Source organism: Cibotium barometz, chromosome 58 (assembly GCF_041138505.1).
Source record: "Cibotium barometz isolate CiBa-2024 chromosome 58, ASM4113850v1, whole genome shotgun sequence".
NCBI lineage: Eukaryota > Viridiplantae > Streptophyta > Polypodiopsida > Cyatheales > Cibotiaceae > Cibotium > Cibotium barometz.
In genome coordinates, this window is record NC_141103.1 from 10,143,721 (window position 1) to 10,164,888 (window position 21,168).

The 21,168-nt window shown below is 42.3% G+C and overlaps 2 protein-coding genes across 2 annotated transcripts in view; one reads left to right on the forward strand and one right to left on the reverse strand.

Annotated features, from left to right (window-relative positions):
• Positions 1–21,168, forward strand: part of LOC147605884 (MADS-box transcription factor 23-like) — a 105,470-nt gene that overhangs the window by 21,944 nt on the left and 62,358 nt on the right. The window lies entirely within an intron of this gene.
• LOC147605885 (uncharacterized) overlaps positions 6,770–21,168 on the reverse strand; it is a 32,900-nt gene continuing 18,501 nt past the window's right edge. Inside the window, exons 3-4 of the mRNA XM_086792543.1 lie at positions 6,913–6,986; positions 6,770–6,836 (exon numbers count right to left, since the gene is read on the reverse strand). Of these exons, the coding sequence (XP_086648669.1) occupies positions 6,770–6,836; positions 6,913–6,986 (141 nt within the window). The remainder of the gene's footprint in view (positions 6,837–6,912; positions 6,987–21,168) is intronic.

The following is a 21,168-nucleotide window of genomic DNA, read 5'->3' on the forward strand; positions in this document are numbered from 1 at the left end:
CACACAATGGCCATCTTTTTACACAATGCCAACAGCACAATCAATGTCATCTATGATAACAAAACCAAGCCATCCCAAGAGGCTAGATATGGCTATATCAACTTCTCTAGTTTGGAGTTCAATTTTACCTAGATAGAGTAACTAAGGTGGTAGAAAAACTTGCCTGGGGCTTCGTAGCTTGTAAAATGTGACGATCCTTCGAACATTCTACGCATAGGTGGGGAGATAAGCCATCTAGTAGGAACAACTTTTGTAATTTGGTAGATAACGCTTCATACTTTTTTGAAGTACTAGCCTTATCCATGTTAGACTGGGTGTAAGCGACAACATATTTAGCACTCTTTCTAATATGTCATTTACTTGAATTCCATGGTGACATGTTTAAGGATTGGTGTGAATACATCAATTTATGTTTGTGGAAGAGTCAAGAAGGTATTACCACAAAAAGCAACTTTGAGAAGCGTGCACATAAGAGCACCAAGCTTGTGTGACCACACTCCAAGGAAAAGGTCATTGGTAAGACCTTATACTTCTTGGAAAAATTACAATCCCCTCATGGGAGGATTTCTAAGTTTCTTAAAAAAGCAAGCAAGGCTTTAGCCTTTTTTCTTTTGTGAAAAAAATAAATCTTTTATGTGAATTTTTAAAGAATAAAATGACCGTGCGAATGTTGGCTAGGCCCAAGAAGCCCACAATCTCACTATGTAGAAAACTACCATAGAAGAGACCATCATTGAAAATGACCACGAAAACCATTGAACACACGGCTATGACTAGCCAGCCAAACCACACCGACTGGCACCAACAAACACGACAATGTGAATACCACACCACAGAGAACGTAGCATGTAGATCGGGGCTTGGATTAAGGTGCACAAGAGCTCTAAAGCTCTCCCAAGGCAACACACGCGAGAACCACATGCTAATGGAGGCGGTCACAATGGTGATATTCGACTCTCGACACCTTTCCTTGTGATGCCCTAATCTCGATGCCGCTTTAGTGCTGCTGCAGATGGTGGTGGTGGTGATGATGATCTTTCCTTTGTTATGTGCAGTAGTCTAAATTTCTCTCTCTCTCTCTCTCTTGGGTATACACTTAGAAGAAAAAAGCAAAAGCTTTTCAAAAGCTAATGATGAAAAAACAAAGTCCTCTGTTATCGTCAATCTCCACGCTTCTTCTTTTACAAGCGTGATTCTCTTCTCTCTTTCACAAATAGTATTGGTTAGGGTTTGCTGTAGACTAAGGTGGGTGAAGCTTCTTCATGTCGACTCTTTGTGTAGAGAGAGAAAAGAGAGGGTGGTGGAGAGAGAGTAATGATAGAGATAATATTACATGACTCAATTATGTTTATTGATGTGATATCAAACTCCACCAAGTATAGTCATCTGTTATCTTCAATGTCCATGCTTCTTCTTTTACAAGCATGATTCTCTTCTCTCCTTTACAAATAGTGTTGGTTAGGGTTTGCTGTAGACTAAGGTGGGTGAAGCTTCTTCACGTCGATTGTGTGTAGAGTGTGACGGTCCCAAATCTAGTCATACCTTAATCATACAACTTAATCTAAGCAAACATTGAATCTCACTTAATCGTGCTATTTATACCATTAAAGCAATCCTCTCAAATATCAAAATAATCATGCATGCCATATCCAAGATTCTTATCATATAAGAAAAGAATCATAGAATCTTAAACAAACATTCATATAATATAAATCTCTATCAGTTAAAGCATATCATCTCAATCAATCACCATGTATGTGTCTATCTCAAAGATTCTATCATCATCACCATGCTCAACAATATGCGTAGTCATAATGACCAAAATGTTAGACATCATCTCCTTCTTAAAGGCTTTCTGTTTGGTATCCTATTTTAGCCTCTAGGACTGACCATGTTAGCTAGAGGGGCTGGTCACCCTCACATATGTTTTCCCATATTATTCCCCATTCTACGGAGTCTTGGTCATTTTTCCCTAGTTGTGGAGGACCTTTTCCCTAGTCGGTTGCCTTCATATGGGCATATATATAGCTGGCTTGCCTCCCTCATTCTTCACTACTTGCTTAGCATTGTTTGCTGCAGTCCCTCACATACGAGGTCTTCTCCCCTCTTGCTCAGGACATGTATTCTTGGATGATGATATTGAGAGCAGGTTCTCACCTATGTTTCCTCTTCATCTCTCTCTCTCGCTGTCTCTCCTGTGTTTCCACTTTCCCTTCTTCTGCTACACATTCTATCATGGTATTAGAGCACCGGTGAAGAACAATGTTGGATGCTCCCTCCTCTCCCTCTCATAGGTTGCTGCTTCTGCTGGTCGCCTGCCTCTTTGAGGCGCTTATCCATTGCAGCCCATGGTCATCTATAGCTGGTTTGGCCTCCTAAGACTTCCCCCTCACCTGTTTTCTACTTTGTTTTTAGGGAGTAGCACCTAGAGTGCTGCATTTTTCTATAGATGATTGTCTACAGCAATTTTGCAACAAGTCTTCAGTATTCAGCAACATCTACCCCTTGTAGTGTTGGACGCCTATTCTGTGCAAGACAACAGTAGCCTACATGCCTTGTTTTTTCTCCTATAGGTTTTCTGATGTTTTGCTGATTTGAGGCTTGGGTGTACCTATTTCTTATGCGTTTTTAGATTCATGCCTTTCTACTGCCCCGAGAATAGCCATGGTTGTTGCATTTTCTGAACTGATCTTGCTGGTACATCTACCGTCTTCTGGGCTTCATCTGTTAGACTCGAAGGTACCTTCTCTTCAGTATTTTTCCTTATAGGAGGTGTGGACACTAGTTAGCCTGAATTTTCAGGTGTGTGGCCCTTGTTTGGGTGCGTTTTCTTCTCCAGTGGACTCAGATCACTTGTAGAGGGGGTTTCTTGTTTGGATTGTAGCTTTGGAGGTAGTTTGCTACTTGAGGAGGATACTAAATTTCTGATTTCAATCCAGCATTTTGTTGATTTTGGAGCATCTATACCTGTGTTTTATTCTTGGCCTACATATTTACTTGGATTCTTCATGTTCCTTGTCTTCTGTTGGTGGTGGAGTGCTGTTTTTTGCTAGACAACAGTGTTTTGGCTGCATTTTTCTTCCCAAAGGAACACTGAGAGGGGACCCATTTCCAGCTACTTCACTTGAGGATCAGTTTTGGGAGCTGTTTTGTTTCTGTGGAGACTTTCTTCTGTGATGATAGGAGTGTACAGATCTTCGAGGAGAGCAGTGATCATTTCAGAGATCCTGAGTAGAGTTTATTTTGTCTGAGCCTATGCTCTTTGCAGTGTTTGTAGAACAATCTCGGTGTTTTGCTTGTTGTGAGGTGTGATCCTCTCACATGGATCACTTATTTGTTGCTGATTCTTGGGATCTGATTCTACTTATGGAAAAATCTTCTACTCTCAGTGATGCTCTTAAGGACTTTGTTACCGAGTATAGTTTATGATCTTGCTTCCCTTCCTCATTGTGAGGAGTCTACCTCTGCCTCTCTTTGTGAGGAGTGTACCTCTGCCTCTCTTTGTGATGCTTCTAAGGATGCCCCTCCCCCTGTAGGTTTGTTGTTTTGGAGTTTTGGACCCAATGGGATGTTTTGAATCTGTGGTTGGCTAACCGTGCTTGGGGAACAATGGTACTTCAAGAGTTTGGATTTGGATCAGAATCAGGTTGGGCTTGTACTAGTTCGAGGACATCTTTTTTTAGAGGGGGATGTGGATGCCCCTCCCCCTGCCAGTTCTGCAGGTTTGTTGTTTTGGAGGATGTTTTTTTGGACCCAGTGGGATGTTTTGGATCTATGGTTTCTAACCGTGCCTGGGACACAGTGGTACTTCTACAGTTTCTTGGATTTGGATCAAAATCACGTTGGTCTTGTACCAACGACATCTTTTTTCAGAGGGGGATGTGGAGTCTTTTCGTCTTGCGATGCCCACCTTATTGGAGTGTGCTTATGTACAGCATTGGGCAACTCATGGTATAGAGTTTGAGCAAATGGACCCTTTCACAGATCCTGAGCAAAGTTTATTTTGTTTGAGTCTCTATTCTTTGCAGTGTTTACAGAACAAGGAGGGTGTTTTGCCCTTGAGGTGTGATCCTCTCACCTGGATCATTTCTTTGTTTACTGATTCTTGGGATGTGATTCTACTCTTGGAATAGTCTTTTGCTATTAGTGATGCTTTTGAGGACTTTGTTACCACTACAGTTTACATTCGTGCTTCCCTTATTATTTTATGAAGAGTCTACCTTTACCTCTCTTTGTTATTACCACTACAGTTTACATTCGTGCTTCCCTTATTTTATGAAGAGTCTACCTTTATCTCTCTTTGTGATGCTTCTGAGGATGCCTCTGCCGCCGCTACCCCTTGTGCAAGTTTGTTGTTTTGGAGGATGGTTTTTTGGACCTAGTGGGATGCTATAGATTTGTGGTTGCTAACTGTGCCTGGGACACACTAGTACTTCTAGATTTTTTGGATTTGGATCAGAATCAGGTTGGGCTTGCACCAGTCAGACGACATCAGTTTTCAGAGCTGGATGTGGAGTCCTTTCATCTTGTGATGCCCACCTCAGTGGCGTGTACTTTTGTACACCATTGGACAACTCATGGTATGGAGTTTGAGCAGATGGACCCTATCTTTTCTACTGAGTCTGTACATCTTGCGATGGTGATATTTCAGAGGAGGATGCTTTTGTACAGCATTTGGCTACTCTTGGTACAGAGTTGGAGCAGAGTGACTCCATTTCTTTTGAGGGTTCTAGTGAGGAGGAACTCGCTTCTCCCAGGATTGGTTCTATATAGGATCCGATCTTGGTTGGTTATGAGTTTTTTCATACCTTCTCTAGGCTAGATACACAACATACAACTTCGGGGAGTGTTCATACACTTGGATTTGGAACCATTATTTGGAGCAGCACTTGTTCTATTGCTTTTGTAGCTGAGTTGCTGAGGAGATTGCTTCTGGAGCTTTCTTGGTACCTGTTTCTTTTCTGCAGTCTTTCATCTTTGATTGAGGACGTCGTCTTTGGCTTCTTAGATTTTACTCAGCATCCGGGGTGTTAGATATCATCCCCTTGTTTACTGGGTGGCTTCTTGTTTGGTGTCCTATTTTAGCCTCTAGGACTGATCGTGTTATCTAGAGGGGCCGATCACCCCTCACATATGTTTTCCCATATTATTGCCCATTTTATGGAGTCGGGCTTTTTTTCCTAGTCGTGGAGGACCTTTTTCCCTAGTCCACTACCTTCATATGCGCATATATATAGTTGGCTTGCCTCCCTTATTCTTCATTGCTTGCTTAGCATTGTTTGTTTTTGCAGTCCCTCACATACGAGGTTTTCTCCCCTCTTGCTCGGGACATGTATTCCTTTGGATGATGATATTGAGAGCAGGTTCTCACCTGTGTTTCGTCTCCGTCTCTCTCTCTCTCTCTCTCTCACTCTCTCTCCTGTGTTTCCACTTTCCCTTTTTTTGTTGCACATTCTATCACCCCTCCCCTTGGATTTGCATAACACCAATAGCTTTTGGAGGTCTTGTCAGAATGCGCATCAGAGATGATGATTGAATTTGGGAACACAAGAGCAAACACAATGTAGAAAAAATAGCACAAGAGAGGGAGAGAGATAGAGGCGTGTAACTCTGCTCTATATACACAAAGAAGATCTTGAATACAAGACAAAACGACAAGGGACTATGGGGCCATTTTATATGGCCCCCAAATAGCAGTCGGCCTACTGTAGGGCAGTCGACAGGAGCATGTCCACAACGACTAGTAATAAACCAGTCGGCCAGTACTGTGTACAGTCGGCTAGCACCAAGAAGGTGTCCACACAGTCGGCCAACATCAGTAAACATGAACAGCTGTAGTCGGGCACATACTAAGACATCCTGCCACCTCAGGGCTACCACCCAAACCACAAAAAAAATGAAAAAAAGTGGGGAAAAATATGGGGAGAGGAAAAATGAGAAAACACATACAATGGGTGGGCACACCTACAACAGAGGCCTTGGTGTCCACATAAAGACAGGAGATGACTTCTAACATCCCCTCTCAGCTCCTAGCTATGAAACCAACCACAGGGAGCTGGGGTGCTTGCTTGAGCAAATCCTGAGATAGAGACTTCGTGAAGACGTCCACCGTACTATCCTCCGTCGAACAGAACTCTAGCAAGATGTCATCATCAGCAATGATCTGTTCACAAACAAAGTGCCTCTGGATGACCATGGGTTCCTCTAGTGGAAGCCCAATCCTGCAATGCAACCTCTGCAGCCTCACCACCTCATAAGCAGCATCACAAGCAGCCTGGTACTATGCCTCTATTAATGACAAGGCAAAAGATGACTGCCTCTTACTGCTCCATAAAACTGCTCCTCGTCGGCCTGAAGTAGATTTCCTCGTGTCTGAATCTCCTTCCCAAACTGAGTCACTCCAACCGTGGAGTCAGACTCCATCAATCAATCCCCCTCCTGTGTAAAAGAGTCCATGATCCTTTGCATGCCGCATAAACCACAGGATATGCAATGTTGCCTCCCAAAGAGTCATCTGCAACCATGAGCTCAACTGCATCATCAGGAAGCTCACGTCCAATCTGGTTTCCATCAACTAGATCAATGAACCATTCTACTTTTGAGTCAAAGAGGCATCAGGACAACACCTGTCATGGTGCAAAGCCAAGTCCTAGAAACCTGCTGAAGACCACGCAAGGCCTTCTAAAACCTATCCACCACCCCCTTTGAATCCAAAACCACAAAGCCTAGAGAATGCACCTCCTTCTACAAGTAATCAACTGCCACCTACCTAGCTTTCCGAGAGGTCCTCGTGGGAAAGAACATCCTCATCTAAAGGAGTTTCTTTGTCTCGAATACTGCGAGACATCAGAGCATAAGTTACTTGTTCAGTTTTCTCTGACTGATGAACACAAGAACCACCAACATCAGTACTGGAAAATTCCTGCCAAAACTGCTGCCATCAAAACTGGCAAGCTATCCACCATCTGGTCCCGAAAAGCTTGCACCTACAACATATCCATACTTAAGTGGCCATTACCAGACTGCCACTCATCATCACAAAACTCAGGACTTGGGAGGAGAGAGAGAGCTAAAAGCTTGTAACCTCCATTCTTCACTCTCCCTTTTCAAACTACCTGGCCTGTTGCTTTATGCTCATCAAACTCCACCCTTACGCCAGTCTTGCAAATGTGATGCACTAACAACAGATGAAAACCAAGTGACAGAACATACAACACATGCTGGGAGGAATGCTTCCCCCCTCTGCCATCCAAAACTATCTCCATCCTGCCCTCACTGTGAACTGGGATAGTGGATGTATCCCCAGTAAGAATGTGACCAGAATACCTGTAGAGATCCTATAAATCTGAACGAGAAGGAGTCATGTGCCTGGAAGCACCACTATCTAGAATCCACTCCTGAGTATCCGTTGCGGCGGCGGAGAATCCTGCAACCTCCTCCTCCCTGCTTGAAGAAAATGAAACATCAGTGTCCATCATCTCCAAGTGCACAAAAGCCTGAGTTGAAAGATCCCTGCCCCCTCTGCGCAACGGCGGATTTGGGGGTGCTAGTAGCGGAAGTAGCACTTCTTGCACGGGGCAGGATCCCTCACTCGGGGCCTCACCCACCACGGATATCCAGACAAGAGACTAATCCCTTGGTTCTTCAAAAACCGAACCCAAAAAAACTTCCCCCTACTGGAAAGCACGAGTGATTTCTCCAGGAAATTTGTACTGTAACGTAGTCAGGGTCATTATACTGTGAGTCACTTGGTCAAATCAAGGAAGAAACTTGCACTTGGGTCATAGAAACCAACGTTTTTTTTCCCATCGAGAGGCACATCCGTTGATTCTTTTTCCATAGAACAATTACTATAACAGAATTGAGTGTCATTTTATGGATCCATCACTCCAGCCTACAGTCCCATGGATTAGCCAACCGCCCAACCACTGTAGTCATGGGATCCAATTAGGAATTTCGTTAGATTTTGTCCCGGGTACCAGGGAAAAGAGTTCCTAGGCCTCCTAGCCAAATATTCATGCAAATTTAATGCCAGTCATCACACCACTTACACACCCAATATGAAATTACCTTTTTCACAGATTCAGCTATCTTTAAAACAATCATTTAATGAAACCATAGTGTCACTCACCACGTGTCCCTAGGGGCCTTTCGATAGTTCCTAGCTCATAGTACCCGACAATATATTCACTTATAAAAATCAAGATGGAATCTTTGTTGAAGATCAGCAAGATCAACCAAGAGATCCATATAAAAGAGCCATGGACTCATCCGTTGAGGATCAGCAACAAGGTCAATCAACCAGATCCATGCCCGGTTTTAGAAAACAACTCTTACTCCTTGTTCCAATATCTTCCCTGACGCACGTGTGGGTATCTTTGGTAACCCAGAGCCCGAGCACCGTATGGTTAGCACCCTCTAGGATTCTTCTTCGTAGGTCACCTAGTGCTTCACTCATAGGCCACTTCCTTGGTCCCTTATCCACCGTACCAGAAGCTCACCATTTAAATCAAACCGAGACTGGTCAAGACCTCGGTCGACGACCTTGCTTTATGCGAGACATCCTCCATTGACTCTCCAGAGTCAGCTGTTACAACTTTATTAGTTAGGTCTCCACGACCTCATTCTCAAGACAGTCAGAATGCTTCCCCAGCATTATTGACATAAAACAGTCATTTAAAAACAGGTCATAAATACAGTTTCTATCATGAACTCTCGTCTTTCACCTTGTTCCACATCTGTCCAAATTTCTTAATCCATATCCAATTCATATGTATTCCTATTCTTATCTAATCACATCATTTTTCATCTCATCACATCTTTTCTCATTTATTCTCATCACATCTCATCCACTCCCATCTACCCATATTCACATCCCATCACACCTCATTCATTTACATCATATATCATTCATTCACATCTATCTCAATTCACATCACATTCATTTCACATCTCATCTCATTCATTCTTATCCAAATTCATATCAGATCACATCTCATCCATTCACATCCCATATCATTCATTTACATCTGATTCACATGACCACATCTCATTCATTCACATCCTGATTCACATCACATTACATCTCATCCATTCACTCACATCGACATCACATCCTTTCACATACACATCCACATCTATTCTTCCACATACACATCCACATCCATTCTTCCACATACATATCCACATCCATTCTTCCACATACATATCCACATCCATTCTTTCACATACACATACACATCCACATCCACATCCATTTCCATTACATCACATCTTATTTTCATCTTATCACATCTATTCACATCCTATCACATCTCGTACACATCTTATCGCATCCCATTTACATCTTATCACATTCTATTTTTATCTTATTACATTCATTCACATCTTATCACATCCTATTTACACCTTATCACATTCATTCACAACTTATCGCATCCATTTCACATGCTATTCCCATTTAGTAGCTTTTTCTAGTTTGATTCTGGTAATGGGACTTTTTTCTAAATTTTTACAAATTGCTTGGCCTATTTAAAGGTTCCTTTAAAGGTTCCTTTTCTCGAACGACTATTTCTATATTCCTTCTCAATTCCTCAATTGAATTATATTCAATATTCCTCTTTAGAATAAAAGAATTCATGGGATTTACAGAAATCAATTCTATCCATATTTTCACTTTTGATAAATAATCATAAAGTGAATTATACTAAAAATTCCTCTTCTTTTCATTTAATTTCTTGGATCTCAAATACCATGGGAATTCCTCTTTTTTGCATTTAATTATTTGCATTCTAATGTCATGGAAATTTCTCTTTTATTATCAATATTTCTCATAATAAAATACCCATTAATTCAGTATGCTAGATATTTCTCTTTTTCCCTCTAAATGATGGAATTCCAAATGTCATGTGATATGCAGTGGAAGTCTTTGTATTGGTTGATCATGTCACACAATATGCTCACACCGTCTTCTGTATCCTGAGTTTCGTGAGTTTAGCAATCCATTTCATTTACTTCAAACTTTAAAGAGATGAGAGAGAGATATGAGAACTGTATACCAGATTGGGTCCCGAATTACCCACTGAAGGGCCCCCTATCCCGATAACGAGATAGTATTTGCTTTATTACTTTAGAGAGAATGACTTTGGACTGTAGATAAGCCAAGCGCAAGATCTCGGAGGATTGGAGAGCGGCTGATCTGTACACTGCTGTAGAAACACCTCAATGACTTGATCTCGAGCCTATGCACTCTTCCCAAGGGCATGAGGAAGGGCTGCACACCTGAGGCTCAAAGAAGAAGAAGGCGGACGGTTCTACACACTGTTAGAATGCTGAAAACACATATGAATGCTGAGTTACCTTCACCAGATGACTGTTGAATGTGTTGATGATGCATAGAAGGCTAGACACTGATGCAAACAACAGTTTCAGGGCTGGAAACTGTTGTAGACTGCTGATTCAAGGCTCGATACTGCTGTGGACAGAAACGCAGGCCTGTAGGAGTGTTGATGGACTGAAACGTAGCAGTTTTGGGACTGCTGGACAGAAGCTGCAGGGTACTGAGGTTGCTGGATAGAAAACGCAGGGGACTACTACTGCTGGACAGAAAAACGCAGGTGTCTGGAGGCTGCAAACTAGCGTTGAACTGAAGGTGAAGGGTATGCTGAATCTGGGCCTGAACTGAGTGCTGAATTCAGGGCTGAATGCAAGCACCTAGGGCTGAATGAAGCTAGGGTTTCTCAAGGGTTGGAGAAGCACCTAGGGCTGAATGAAGCTAGGGTTTCTCAAGGGCTGGAGAAGCAAGCTTATGGGCTGGAGAAGCAAGCTTATGGGCTCTAGGGTTGGATTAGTCTTGGACTGAAAGCAAGAGAGAGGAGAGCTTTTAGCACACTGAAGACTGAATGAGGAAAAGAGGCTCTAGGCAAGCCTATTTATACTAACTGGAGGTTGGTCATTTAAAAAAGTTAATATTTATAAATGCCCAATAATGCAAATAATGATAAATAAATACTAATAAATATGGAAAAAATACCAGATAAATCCTAGTAAATTTCCTAAGGCTTTGGGGATGTTCTAAATGATGCACAGGTATATGTATGCATATTATGCAAGATGTAGAGTGCTTTCTGATGCAAACCCTAAGGCTTCTACTGACTCTACATGCATGACTGATTCTCTCCAAGTGGGTTAAGGGACTTGACTGACTGACCAACCCACTAAGACTGAGGAATGACCTACGTAGCTCGTGCTGCCTGACTTATCCTGGACTAAGGATGTACAATGGGGTCACGGCGTACGATAAATATCATCCTATTGGGTTCTAAAACTATACAACTGCTGCACTTCTGATGATGAGCCATGTTGTCACTCTGCACTGAGTGCAGAGTGCATGTGACATTCCCTCCTGTGATTAGCTTGGCGGCAGGTTCATGGCTTCCAAGTAGTCCGCCAATAACTGGGGGTACTCCTGGAAGAACTCCTCGTTGAGTCATACGGCTTCGTGGGTGCCTCGATCTCGGAACTTCATATAAAACTGACGAATCCATCGATCGGAACCATGCTTCCATCGATGAAGAAGGATCTGCTCAGGCTCAGTACTTCTGCCCCGTCTTCCACGTCTGGCTGCTGTTCATCTGAAACATCAAACACTTCTGGACCAACATATGGTTTTAGCCAAGAAACATGGAAAACATCATGCATTGTCCAAGTGGCAGGCAACTTTAACTTTATTGAGACATCACTTATCTTCTTAACTATTGGAAAAGGGCCAAAACTACGGAATGAAAGCTTGGGACAACGTTTGCCCACTTGTTTCAATCTCTGCTTCATGATACGCAAATAGACCCAATCCCCTTCCTTAAAGTGGACATCTCATGTAGATTTATTTGCCTGTCTGCTATATGCTTCCTGAGCTTTGGTCAAGCGGTCCTTGATTGACTCAATGATCTCGGAAAATGCTTCCGTGGTTTTATTAGCCTATAAAGATGGAGACACCATTCTCGTCAAAAGAGAAGAAAAACGGCGATCAAAGGCTGCTTCATATGGAGTCCGTCCGACACTGGATGAATGCGTGTCGTTCAAGATAGCTTGGACCAACGGAAGATAGTGCTCCCATTTGGACTGCTGGTCATGACAGTATGACTTGAGGACATCAAAGGCCAACTGATTATAAATTTCTGTCTGGCCATCTGTCTGGGGATGGAATGCACTAGACAACTGCAACTTAGTTCCAAAGTTTTCAAATAATGTCCTCCAGAAATGCGAGGTAAACTTGGAATCTCTGTCTGATGTTATGGTGCTAGGGAAACCACAAATTGGATACCAATGCTTGAGAAACAGACGGGCTACGTCCTCAGCTGTGGCCGTATGCTTGCATGGGATGAGCATGCAGAACTTACTAAAGCGATCCACAATGGTAAAACACTGAGTGTTACAGGATCCAGTGGTAGAGGCCCTACAAAGTCCATAGATATGTCGATGAAAGGTCCGTCGCTCGGGGATAGGCAAAGATTGAAGTAAACCTACCTTCTTTGAATGGGGAACCTTGACTTTTTGACAAATCTTACAGGCTTGTACATGTGCATAGACATCACGCCTCATCTTTGGCCAATAAAAGGACCGTTCTAATTTCTCGAGGGTACTGTTGATACCCCTATGTCCTCCAACTAAGGAGTCATGGGCATCGTGGAGAAGAGCGGAATGCTTTTCTCGAGTAACACAGAGACGATTCTTGTAGAACAACCAACCGTTCTATACTGAATAGTGGGCCAGGCTCAGAAGTAAGGGCCAAACTATACTGAGTACCAAACTCATGGGAGTCGACATATTGGTCTTTCATACTATCCAAGTCCTTTCCCGTGATTTCGAGAATGGTAGCTTCTTGGACTGCCTGGATGCTAGACTTTCAACTGAGAGCATCTGCTACTACTGGGTTATGCTTACCAGGGATGTATTCAATCATACCTCCAAACTGTTGGAAGATTCGACCCCACGTGGCCTGTCGATCACTCCACTGGGCACTTGGCATAGTCTGAAGCCACTTAAGCGCTTGGTGGTCTGTTTTCACTGTGAAAGCCTGTCCGTAAAGAAAAGGCTTCCAGTGTTTGAGCGCTGTGATCACACCCAAAAGCGCTTTGTCATATACCGAATAATTCTTTTCGACAACATCCAACTTTCTGCTGTAATATGCCACGGGTCTATTGTCCTGTTGGAGGACTGCACCTATGGCTACATTGTTGGCATCGGTGATGACCTCGAAAGGTTCGTCCCAGGATGCTAACTTTAATACAGGTGCTTCTGAGGCAGCTTTCTGGAGTGCACGGAATGCACCTTACCTGTAAAACTGAGACTTTCTGCTTGCGAGTCTTCACCCCCTTGAGCAAGTCGGTAAGAGGTGCTACAAGGTTGGAAAACTGATGGACATGTATGCTATAGGCCTGACAAAGACCTACGAATGAACGGATTTCTTGGGCGGTCTTAGGAATATCCCAATCTAAGATCTCCTGAACCTTTGATGGGTCCAGTCTAATCCCATCGGAACCAATGATGTAGCCCAAATACTGAACTTCCTTAACACCAAAGATAGACTTTTTGGCGTTTATGTAGAGCTGATTATCTCGCAAAAGTTGCAAGACTTTCTCCACATCTTTCTCATGCTGCTCCGCAGTGGCTGAGAAGACAAGTATATCATCAAGGAATATGAAGACACACTTCCCAATGTGGACTGTGAAAATCCTAGACATCATCTTATTGAACGTTGCGGGTGCATTTGTAAGCCCAAAAGGCATGACTATGAGAACTCGTAGTGAACACGCTCTGTCCTGAAAGCTGTTTTTGGAATGTCAGCTTCAAAAATGCGGACCTGATGGAAACCACCCTTGAGGTCGATCTTAGTGAAAAACTTAGCACCGTCTAAACGCTCCAAAATGTAAATCCTTGGCATAGGAAACTTATTCTTGATAGTGAGTTTGTTTAATGCCCTGTAGTCTACACAAAGGCATGCAGACTTGTCCTTCTTTTGGACAAATAGGATAGGTGCAGCAAATGGGGAGGAAGAAGGCCGAATGAATCCGGCTCGGAGAAGCTCAGATAACTGCTTTTTCAACTCGCCCTCTAAAGTCTTGGAAAGACGATAGGGAAAACTGCTAGGAGGATCTGATCCAGGGACCAAATCAATGTGATGGTCCTCAAGGCGAGAGGGTGGGCGACTGGGTGGGAGATCGTCCCTAAGCATAATGTCCTGGTGTCTGGATAGGAGGTCTGCCAAGGGACTGAAGATGTAATGGATGCTACTAATGAGGGAGGGGCTGTTTGAGCACGAACATAGAGTGCTCCTTCTGCTCCCTTGCGGATAGCTCGTCGGACCTGGAGATGCAAAATCAATGGGATGCCAAGAATGCTTCTATCCCCCCGAATCATGACAGGCTCAGGAAAACCTTTACAAATAGTATAAGCGTCCTGCCCCCAATTGGGAATAGGCTCATACTGACGGAACCACTGAATTCCTAAGATCATGTCACACCCCAACAAAGGTGAGACGATGAAATCTCGTTGAAATGAGGCCTTCTGAACTTCAAAGGCAAACTGCTGTGCCTTCTGGGAAATGTGGGTGCGAAGACCAGGTGTAAACCCGTCCACATCCAGATGATATGAGACTAATGTGCAGTTCAATTTATTAGCCAACTGGGGAGAGATGGCGTCTTCAGAACTGCCCATATCGAATAGGACTACAAACTGTCGGCCCTGGGTAGAGCCATAAGCTCGGATGAGGCTCTTCTGAGCAGCATCGCTCTCACCCTCCTGCTTAGCATCAAATACCACGGATGGCATAGGATACATGGAAGGTAAAAGTTGAACTGCATTTGAGGTAGTAGGCGGGGCTGGAGGAGCTGGGGAGGCTGTGGCAACTGTGGCAGAAGGAGCTTTGGCAGCTTGTGCCGCTTGCCATTTGTGGCAATCCTTCTTACCATGCCCTATAATATGACAAAAAAAACATCTATTTTCTGACTGGTACTTCTTTTGCTCCTCTGGAGGAAGATAACCTCGAGTAATGCCTGCTTTAGCCTTTTCATCAGGGGTTTTCTTAGGTTCCTTATCCTTCTTACCCCCTGAACTGGAGCTATTACTGCTGTCCTTCTTAGCATCTTTAGAAGATGCGTTACCTTTCCCTATCTGTGCAGCTGATTACTGCCTGCTGGGGTTTGGTACTGGACTGAGATGTCTGCTTGGGCTTGCCCCCGTTGAGCTTCATTTCTGAGTTCTGAGCGAGAGTAAGAGCCCGGTCATATGTACTTGGTTCAAAGTTATGAACTGTGAACCGAATGTTGGAGTCCAATCCATGAATGAATTGCTCCATCTTGGCCTGCTCAGATAACCCTAACTGCTGTGCTAAAGTAATAACCTTACCGAAAAACTGAAGCACTGGGGAACCGTTCTGTCTGAGTCCATAGAACTCGTCTTTCAGACCGGTCATGTACTGGGGCGGGAGAAATCTGGTCTTTAGGTCATGGACAAAGATGTCCCAGTCAAAGGCTGTGACACCTGTGCCTTGGTCAGTATGAATACTAGACCAATGCTGCCACCAAGTGACTGCCTCACCAGTGAGATGGGGAGCCGCTAAGTGGACTTTGTCTTGTGGGTCTGTGATCCTAGCTAATGGAAAATGAGCATTAAACTGATAAATAAATTGATTAACAGATGAATGATCACACTTACCATCATACTTACTGAAATTTGGTTGACTGCGAATGATGGTGGTTGCTGCTGGTGCAGGCTGATGGCTGGTGACACCTATGACTGGGGAGACTGAGGAGAGCTGCTGATACCTCAAGTGTATGGCCTCCTTTTCTCGTTGGTGTTCGAGTAACATACGTTCTCGATCAAGCTCACGTTGGTGTTGCCGAGCGGCGAGGTCAGCCTGACGCCAATCTTTGTCGATCCTGCGTTGGGCTTCCTCATAGTCCCGTCTTTCTTCTTTTCCTCTTCTCCTTCGGGCCTCGTCCTCTCTCCTTTGTTGTTCCATCTGAAAGAAGAGGGAGATGTAGTCGGGTGCTGCTGGAGGTGTAGAGGGACTGCTGCCTCCAAGAGTTGGAGACGCTCCATGAGTAGCTGGTTCTGAGCTCTAAGAAGAGCTATGGTGTCTGCAGTAGGTGGAAGAACAAGGTCTCCTTCGGGGGAGACGTCTTTTGCCTGGTGAGTACTCTCTCCTGTAGACATGATGCTGAAGTCGGTGGTCGTGCTGGAACGCAATCTAACCATCCGAGGATGCCCCCACGCTAGGATACGGTGTGTGTGGACTATCTGAATCTGATACCAATGTGATATGCAGCGGAAGTCTTTGTATTGGTTGATCCTGTCACACAATATGCTCACACCGTCTTCTGTATCCTGAGTTTCGTGAGTTTAGCAATCCATTTCATTTACTTCAAACTTTAAAGAGATGAGAGAGAGATATGAGAACTGTACACCAGATTGGGTCCCGAATTACCCACTGAGGGGCCCCCTATCCCGATAACGAGATAGTATTTGCTTTATTACTTTAGAGAGAATGACTTTGGGCTGTAGATAAGCCAAACGCACGATCTCGGAGGATCGGAGAGCGGCTGATCTGTACACTGCTGTAGAAACACCTCAATGACTTGATCTCGAGCCTATGCACTCTTCCCAAGGGCATGAGGAAGGGCTGCACACCTGAGGCTCAAAGAAGAAGAAGGTGGACTGTTCTACACACTGTTAGAATGCTGAAAACACATATGAATGCTGAGTTACCTTCACTAGATGACTGCTAAATGTGTTGATGATGCATAGAAGGCTGGACACTGATGTAAACCACAGTTTCAAGGCTGGAAACTGCTGTAGACTGCTGATTCAGGGCTGGATACTGCTGTGGACAGAAACGCAGGCCTGTAGGAGTGCTCATGGACTGAAACGCAGCAGTTTTGGGATTGCTGGACAGAAGCTGCAGGGTACTGAGGTTGCTGGACCGAAAACGTAGAGGTCTTCTGCTCTGCTGGACAAAAAAACGCAGGTGTCTGGAGGCTGCAAACTGGCGTTGAGCTGAAGGTGAAGGATATGCTGAATCTGGGCCTGAACTGAGTGCTGAATTCAGGGCTGAATGAAGCTAGGGTTTCTCAAGGGCTGGAGAAGCAAGCTTATGGGCTCTAGGGTTGGATTAGTCTTGGGCTGAAAGCAAGAGAGAGGAGAGCTCTTAGCACAATGAAGACTGAATGAGGAAAACAGAGGCTCTAGGCAAGCCTATTTATACTAACTGGAGGTTGGTCATTTAATAAAGTTAATATTTATAATTGCCCAATAATGCAAATAATGATAAATAAATACTAATAGATATGGGAAAAATACCAGATAAATCCCAGTAAATTCCCTAAGGCTTTGGGGATGTTCTAAATGATGCACAAGCATATGTATGCATATTATGCAAGATGTAGAGTGCTTTCTGATGCAAACCCTAAGACTTCTGCTGACTCTACATGCATCAATGATTCTCTCCAAGTGGGTTAAGGGACTTGACTGACTGACTGACCCACTAAGGCTGAGGAATGACCTACGTAGCTTGTGCCTGACTTATCCTGGACTGAGGATGTACAATGGGGTCACTGCGTACGACAAATATCATCCTATTGGGTTCTAAAACTGTACAACTGCTGCACTTCTGATGATGAGCCATGTTGTCACCATGCACTGAGTGCAGAGTGCATGTGACATGTCATAAGAATTCCTCTTTTACCATTTAAATATTTCTCATAGATAAAATAAATTTATCTAAAATTTATCTAAAATTTATCTTTAAATTTAAATAAAATACCCATTAATTTCAATATGCGAGAAATTTCTCTTTTCCCATCTAAATTGATGGAATTCCAAATGTCATGGGAATTTCTCTTTTACCATTTAAATATTTCTCATAGATAAAATAAATTTATCTAAAATTCATCTTTAAATCTAAATAAAATACCCATTAATTTCAATATGCTAAGAATTTCTCTTTTCCCATATCTAAATGATGGAATTCCAAATGTCGTAGGAATTCCTCTTTTACTATTTAAATATTTCTCATAGATAAAATAAATTTATCTAAAATTTATCTTTGAATTTAAATAAAATATCCATTAATTTTAATATGCAAAAAATTACCTTTTTCTCATTTAAAATACCCATTACTTTCAATATGCTAAAAATTACCTTTTCCTCATTTAAATATTTGAATTCCAATATGGTGGAAATTTCTCTTTCATCATTTAAATTTATCTATGCAAAAAGATAAATTTAACAAAAATCCTTCTTTAATATTTAGATAAAATATACATTATTTTAGCAACCCCATTTTTCTCTTACTTCATTAGAATACATGGATTTCCATTGTCATGGGGATTACTCTTTTAACATAAAAATGAATTACTAGAAATTTCTCTTTTTTCTAATTAACTATTTATGCATAAACATAAAAATCATTTTTCATGATTATAATGAGAATCATTCAATTAATCTAGGATGATTAATCCTAGAATATGGTATGAATGAAAATGATTTATGTGTTAATTTTTTAAAAATTATACCACTTCGCTCTGCTATTACTAATAATTCTCAATAATTTCGAAAACATAAAGTTTAGTAATATCATATGAAAGAATAACCATTAATTAGATCAATATCCAATTATGGACTTGATTCCTAATTTTTTCATGAATGAAATAGCATAAAAGCATTAAAAAGCCACTAATTTGGCCTCAATTTGACAAGCATAGAAATTACTTTTAGATTAGAGAATTGCTTCATGAGAAGCTTCATTTGCATATAGAATAGGTCATAGGAATGACCATTCTTTGGGGGAGAGAAAGACATGCTTTTAAAAAAAATATTTAATTTAAGCATAAATAAAAATTTATATGTTTTATCACTACAATTCATTAAAGAACTTCAATTGTATTAAAAAGCCATTAAATTGAATGCTTCTCAAGCTTGAGAGAGGTTGAGAAGAGAGAACATTTGGAGATTTAAAAAAAAGACCATAAACCACACTTTACCTCCTAGATTGCTTGATTCTTTAATCAATGTAGAGGCCCCAAACCAACCAATTGGTTTGGTATGTTGATGAAGACTCCAAGGAAGATTGAAGAGAGAGAGAAACTCCAATCTCTCCAATTTGTAGATGATAATAGAAAATATTATTATTTCAGTATAATACTGGCATGGTATCGTTTTCTTATTTTTTTACAAAGGGCTAAGGATCTATTTCTAGGTGAGGGAGACCTCTAACCAAGTCCAACTAGTTTCTAGAATTTTCTAGATTCAGTTTGGCTGAATTTGGACAAGATTTGGACCTAGTATGGCTCCCTTTTGATTTCGTTTAATCTAGGAGAGAGGAGAGATAAAAATATCATAATATTTTTGAGTTTAAAACTCCACCACGCATGTGAAATAGGCACCTCCTTGAAGAGCCCCCTTCTCTTTACCAAGGTGTCAAAATTGAATTATTATACCCAAAATATCTCATTTTTTTAGTAATATTCTTAGTTTTTTACGAATAAACCTTGTACTCAGTCAACTCTTCATCTTAAGTGGGCATTTAGTTATTTTTGGGTATTTTTCTTTTATAAATTGGATTTATCTCCTCTCCACACTTGGATTGATCCTATTGGCCCCCATAGGAACCTTAATTGGACCATAATCTAAAAATTTCTGAAAATCTAGACCCTTAGGCTGAGGTCTTTTTTATACTTATTTTTAATTAATTCCAAATGTACATTGGAAAATTCTTTTTGAATTTCTGTTGGAAACCATTTTAGATACTAGGAGGATTTTTATATCCAAAAATATCTCAATTTTGGATTACCTCTCTCCAGACATTTTCTCTCTTCAGGTCAAAATAGGGTAAAACATAATCTTTCTTTTATTTCAAAGAGGAGAATAATTACAAGATTAGAAGGGGAGGTTTTTACACCTATACACCTTAAAACCTGGAGGAAGGAATCTTACAAGAGTCTTCATGATTGGTGCTGAGGAATCTTCACCCTTCTCGGTCTTCTGCTTGGGACACTGCCTCTAATAGTGGCCTTTCTCGCCACAATCATTACATGTCCTCTCTGCCTTTAGTTTTTCACGGTCAGCGACGATAAACTTCTTCTCAGAAGACTTCTCTGATGAAGCCTTTTCTTTTCCCATTTTACGGCCTTTCGACCGTTGGCCAATTAAAATGCTAAGTACTGAGAGGGCAAGTGTGACAGCAACGTGATGGCCCTATCCTCTGACAAAATCTCCTCCCCAGCCTGAAGAGCTTCTTGCTGAAGAGCCTGCAGTTTGTTAATACACTCCTACATCGTGAATGACTTTGCAAGGCTCATAACCCACATCTGTATTTCCGAGGAAATCCTCTTCATGGGCGATACCCTGTTGTAAAGAGAGGCCAAATGCTGCCATATATCTCTGGCTAGCGTCATATGCATTACATGTTTGATTACGTGCGGTGTGCATATGTATTTCCAAGGAAATCCTCTTCATGGGCGATACCCTGTTGTAAAGAGAGGCCAAATGCTGCCATATACCTCTGGCCAAATGCTGCCATATACCTCTGGCCGGTGTCATATGCTTTACATGTTTGATTACCTGCGTGTGCAGTTGAGGAAGATAAACGAACGGACCCTGATGTTGACATGATCCCACATTGTTACATGTGCCTCTCGGTCCTTTTGGATCAATGGTAACTCCTCTTCCTCTACCTCCAGCCACCATGGAACCCCAATAACGACAAAATTAGCGAGGTTGTAAGACTCCACAATAGATTTCATCATAACCTTCTATATGCCGTAGTTGCTCCCGTCAATCCACCGAGAACCTGGGGAGTGTAGGGATCTTCACATGCCTCTCAACCATCTCTAACAAATCTGCCATTGCAGGGATGTACTCTGAAAAAGGGTCGGTGGGTTGGAACAAAGAAGAACTTACACCTGCACAACAAGTGGCTGTCCAGCAAATCATGGAGAATCAACTCAGCCATCAGGTACTTGTTGACCAGCGTTTTCTTTCCCACTTGGAGATTGGACAATAGTGGCCTATTTTTTAAAGGACAGTAGCCTTTCTTTGCTACGTTTTCCTCTCCAATGACCCTTTCCCTTTGCATAGGGGGCTTGTGGTGTTGCAGGCTTTGGTGGCACT